At 40.0% G+C, this 4,749-nt stretch overlaps 1 protein-coding gene across 3 annotated transcripts in view; it reads right to left on the bottom strand.

Moving 5' to 3' along the window:
- The window catches only part of ITSN2 (intersectin 2), a 76,706-nt gene that overhangs the window by 40,359 nt on the left and 31,598 nt on the right, over positions 1 to 4,749 (bottom strand). For all 3 annotated transcript variants that reach the window (XM_009273864.1, XM_009273865.1, XM_009273866.2), the window contains exons 9-13: positions 3,289 to 3,426; positions 3,094 to 3,179; positions 1,852 to 2,114; positions 963 to 1,112; positions 592 to 732 (exon numbers count right to left, since the gene is read on the bottom strand). In XM_009273864.1, coding sequence (XP_009272139.1) covers positions 592 to 732; positions 963 to 1,112; positions 1,852 to 2,114; positions 3,094 to 3,179; positions 3,289 to 3,426 — 778 coding nt within the window. The remainder of the gene's footprint in view (positions 1 to 591; positions 733 to 962; positions 1,113 to 1,851; positions 2,115 to 3,093; positions 3,180 to 3,288; positions 3,427 to 4,749) is intronic.

Raw genomic sequence — 4,749 nt, 5'->3', positions numbered from 1 at the left:
AACATACATGCTAAAAGTGTAAATATTATCATGAGAACATTTAAGTTGACTGCCCCAAGCCCAAACAGTAACTTTCTGTGACACACAGGAACATGAAAAGAAGTTTCCCTGATGTGCAGGAGCATTACATAAAAATATAGTAGAGGATGATTTATGGTAGTCAACTGATTTGAAATAATTCATGTCTTGCTACTCAAAGAGAGGAAAAAAAGAAAAAAGAGCAGCGAGATAATTCAGCCCTAAGACCAACTTGCTCTGCATACAGGAAAACATTCCTCACAAAAATTCGAGCCATAAAAGAACTCATAATTATAAGAGAAGTCATTATTATTGGTTCACAAAATAATAGCTGACGCTTTGACAACTGTCCTCATTCAACTATTAGCTTGTTGTAGCCCATGTAATCATTTCTTTACCACCACAAATAAAACTAAAAACCTCTGCAATGTTGACAGCCTTGCCAACTTCCTCTCTCCGCTATAATCAAACTGATTCACTATTCCTCCCTATGGGGATGTATTATCAACAGCATCATGGAAACACAGAATAGGTAGTAAAGGAAAACTACAAGCTTAACAGAAAGTTACATACTTGAAGCTGTTGTTGTAGTTGCTTAACTTCCATGATTCCTTGGTCATATTTCTTATCTAAAGCCTCCAGCTCAGTTTTTCGAATTTGCTTTTTGCTTCGAACATCTTGCAATCTGCCTGAGATTTGCTGATGTTTGTCCGTCTAGAAAGAAATCGAAGACAAATTATACCATATACTGCAAAAAACGCTTCTGCACTAAACCCGCTGGCAGTTTAGTTCATGATCAATTCTTTAAAACAACCCAAAATACCTGCTTTAGATTGCTCATTCAAAATAGAGTGAAACTCCTACTGGGCCATTAATGTAGATTCTAAGATTTGCATACTTTAAAATACTTTATTTCAAGATGTGTAGTGAAATTTCTGTCTTACCAGGGCTTCTAATTCAAGATTAAGGCTCTTCTTTTTAGAGGTCAACTTGACAATTTCTTCTTGTTCCCTGTTACGTTGATTAAGAAGTTCTTGGCGACGAATTCTCTCCCATTCCAATCGTCGCTGGCGCTCAAGTTCTTGCTTTGCTGCCTGCAGAAAAGTTACATTATCTTAAATTACAATGGAGATGCAGAACTCAGGAGACCATGATTGAATATAATGTGCTCTATTTCTAAATAGCATAACAGCAACACAACATATTGCCTTCTGTAACGTGCTCTTACATACTTCAGCATCAAAGAGCAGAGGAAGCGATCCTGTAACCATGCTCCTAACTCCGGATGAAGAAAAGCTACATAATTCAGAGAGAAAGTCTGTCTGACTTTCTTAGAAATAAGCTCTTAGAATACTGCTTATTATATTATACTTACTATACTTAGAATAAACGAGCACGTTGACAGATAGCACTCATAACCTCCTTTGAGTATTTCATAGAACTACATAAAACTTGCAAGTCTTATGCATGCACTGAGACACCAGTAGAAGCACGTTTGTCTCAAGTTCAACTGTCAAAATATTATCAATTATGAAATCAGTACAATCTTATTTGGTATACAGATTTTTGCATAAATCCAAGAAATCTGTCCAAGAAAATCTCATCTGTCCTATGCAGTATCTGAAAATCTTCAACCTGTACCACTTGATTCATTTATAACAGACACAATATTTTCAGAGAGAAACGATGTTCTCTCTCCAAGACAACCTGCCAGTGTCCATGCGAGGAGACAGAATCAAAGCCAGCATTCAAATCCTGAATGCTCTGTCAAGTGGATACTTTATGCATGTACATATACGTTAAAGCATTAAAAAATAATTTCAAGAAAACAACCTCCCGCCTTTCTATTTCTTTCCTCCTTTCTTCTTCCCTTTGTCTTTCCAACTCTCGCTGTCTCTCCAGCTGTCTTTCCATTTCGAGTTGTTTTTTCCGTTCCTGTTCCTGGCGTTCCCTCTCTCTTCGCTCTTGTTCCTCTCTTTCTTTCTGAGCCTTACGTTCAGCCTCTCTCTGCTGCTGCTCCAACAGGACCTGACGGCGTTTTTCCAGCTCCATATTTCCCCTCTCATAGTTTGCTTTCCTTTTGTCCTCAAATGTCACTAAAATAAGGAAAGGTAGTTATTTCTGTCCTGTGCAAAACATTGCTCTCAAACAAGTACCTCAGTTATGCCGCTAGATACTTTCTTTTTGGCAAGCTCAGGTTGTTGGGTCATGGATGATATAAGCATCTTGCATTTGTTAAAGTATTATTTTTCTCTTCCAAAATACCTTTAAGTTTTCCTAAGTCTATTCCAATTGCAAAAAAGATATTGTAACTTAAAACTGACCACGAAAATGACTTGAATTTTAGAGGAAACATAAAAGAACAGCTTTTATAAGCTAGGAGAAGACTATCTTCTGTTAAAAAGGTTTTCCACTGTGCGAGAAACATTAACACACAGAGAAAGAGCTTAGTTTTTAAGGGTGTTCCCTGTAAGAGCTCCTGGAGTTAAAAACAGCAAAGCCCAAAACAGGATCAAGCTCAATTCCTGCAGTATAGAATAAGAAGAGATACAAAGGAATGGTTTAGGCTCCCAGCAACCACCCTTCCAAAAAGAAAGGTAAGTCGCGTCTCACAGTGTGCATGTAAGAGACCTTTGCTGGTAGCATCAGGGAGTCAATAGTAGAATCTACGTTATGTGCAAATTGCATCTAGTTTTCAGAGAATTAAACTACGTTAGAACCCCTTGTTTTCAAAATGTCCAAAACAAAGTAATGCCAGGAACTTTCAACTGAAAAAAAGTTTGCAGTAGCATGGCAGTATTTGGCCATGAAGGATTTCTTTTCCAAAATACATTATTAATCAGCACACTTTTCCTTTCCTACAGCTAAAAATAGCCCCTATCTCTGCCTTCTCAATTCTATTATATGTAATAGGCTGACTACATCCACTTAACAACCTTCCTACCATCCAAGTTAAAAGGGATCTAGCTCCTGAAATGAAGCTCCCTAGGGATATGATTATGTCTTCCACTTTCTAAAGGTTTCAGTGCCCTTCAAAGACAGCCCTATACATTAAGAATGGGAACGCTATTTTACCTGGCTGTTTTTTCTGTGGCTCTTCCTCTTGCATAGGCTGGTAAGATGGCAGAGTTCCATTTATATTTTCAGTATATTTTCCACTCCTGGAGGGAAAAAGAGCCCACCATTGTTAGAGAAACAACACGGTTATTTTCCTTGTATAAAACACTTCCATTGAAAATATATTATGTGTCACTGCCCTCAGCGATATACCTGAAGGAAGGTGGTACCAGTTCAAGAGGCAGAGTTAGTGGCAGAGGTTGTCCGGCTTTGGCCATATCAGTTAGGTGCATGGCTAACACAAACTCATCGGCTTTCAGCTGTCCATCTCCATCAATATCAGCTAGTGACCTGCACAGTTTTAACAGCAATAATAATTAGAACCAAACATCACAATCACTCACAAGTGATAGCTGAAACAATTTACTGTAAAAATAATTTTTAAAATAGAGAATTCCTGTGAAATGTTCTGGTAAAACTAATTACAATTAATAACATGAATAGTTGATAAAAGGCGATATTATTTTGTTTAATAATGTACTGCTATTCAGATGTTTTCGTAAAATACAGCAAAAAGGATAGGAAAGGTTAAGAGACATCTCTTAATTTATTGCAACACCAAGAGAAGAGCTGGGAAGAGAATCCAGGACTGTTCTTAACCAGCTCAAAATGCTAGAAACCACTTTTTCTTTTTTTTTTTTTTAAAGCAAAAGAAAACTTTATATAAAATTACATCAAATTCTACAACAGGAACCTTCGCATAGAATTGTTTTTTCCCCTTGTCTCTTCTCAATAGTGCAGGGAAGACGTGAGCTGCCCCAGAGTACCTTGCAATGGGTAGGAAAAGGATCACCTACCCCCCCTAAGGAGAAGGCAAACCACACAATCCATCATCAAGGGAACTTCGTGGTTGGTGTCTACTACAGGCTGCCAGATCAAGGGGAGCCTATTGACGAAGCCTTCTTACTCCAGCTACAGGAGGCATCCCACCTGCAGGCTCTCGTCCTGCTGGGGGACTTCAACCACCCCGACATCTGCTGGAAAAGTAGCACGGCGAGCTGTAGGCAATCCAGGAGACTCCTGGAATGCATTGAGGATAACTTCTTAAGCCAGGTAATAGACAGCCCTACCAGAGGGGATGCAATACTGGACCTGATGGTCACCAATGCAAGTGAGCTAATCAGCGACGCCAAGATTGGAGGCAGCCTGGGCTGCAATGATCACGCACTGGTGACGTTCGCAGTCCTGAGGGATATGGGTCTGGTGAAGAGTAAAGTCAGGACTCTGAATTTTAGGAAAGCAAACCGCAAGAGCTCTCGATCCCCATGTGTAAGAAATCAGGAAAGGAAGGCAATAGACCAGCACAGCCGAGTCGAGACCTGCTGGTCAAACTAAAGGGCAAGAAGTAAATGCACAGGCAGTGGAAGCAGGGATGGGTATCCTAGGAAGAGTATAGGGATGCTGCCTGGTTGTGTAGGGATGGGGTCAGGAAGGCCAAGGCACGGATGGAGCTGAACTTGGCAAGGGATGCACAGAATAATAAGGGCTTCTACAGGTATGTCAGCCAGAAAAGGCAGGTCAAAGAAAGCGTACATGCACCCCCCCACCCTCGATGAGCAAGACTGGCAAACTGGTAACAACGGACATGGAGAAGACCGAGATACTCAACAACTT

The sequence above is a fragment of the Aptenodytes forsteri genome, unplaced genomic scaffold (assembly GCF_000699145.1).
Source record: "Aptenodytes forsteri isolate BGI_AS27 unplaced genomic scaffold, ASM69914v1 Scaffold175, whole genome shotgun sequence".
NCBI classification, from domain to species: domain Eukaryota; kingdom Metazoa; phylum Chordata; class Aves; order Sphenisciformes; family Spheniscidae; genus Aptenodytes; species Aptenodytes forsteri.
This window is presented reverse-complemented; position numbering and strand designations above follow the sequence as displayed.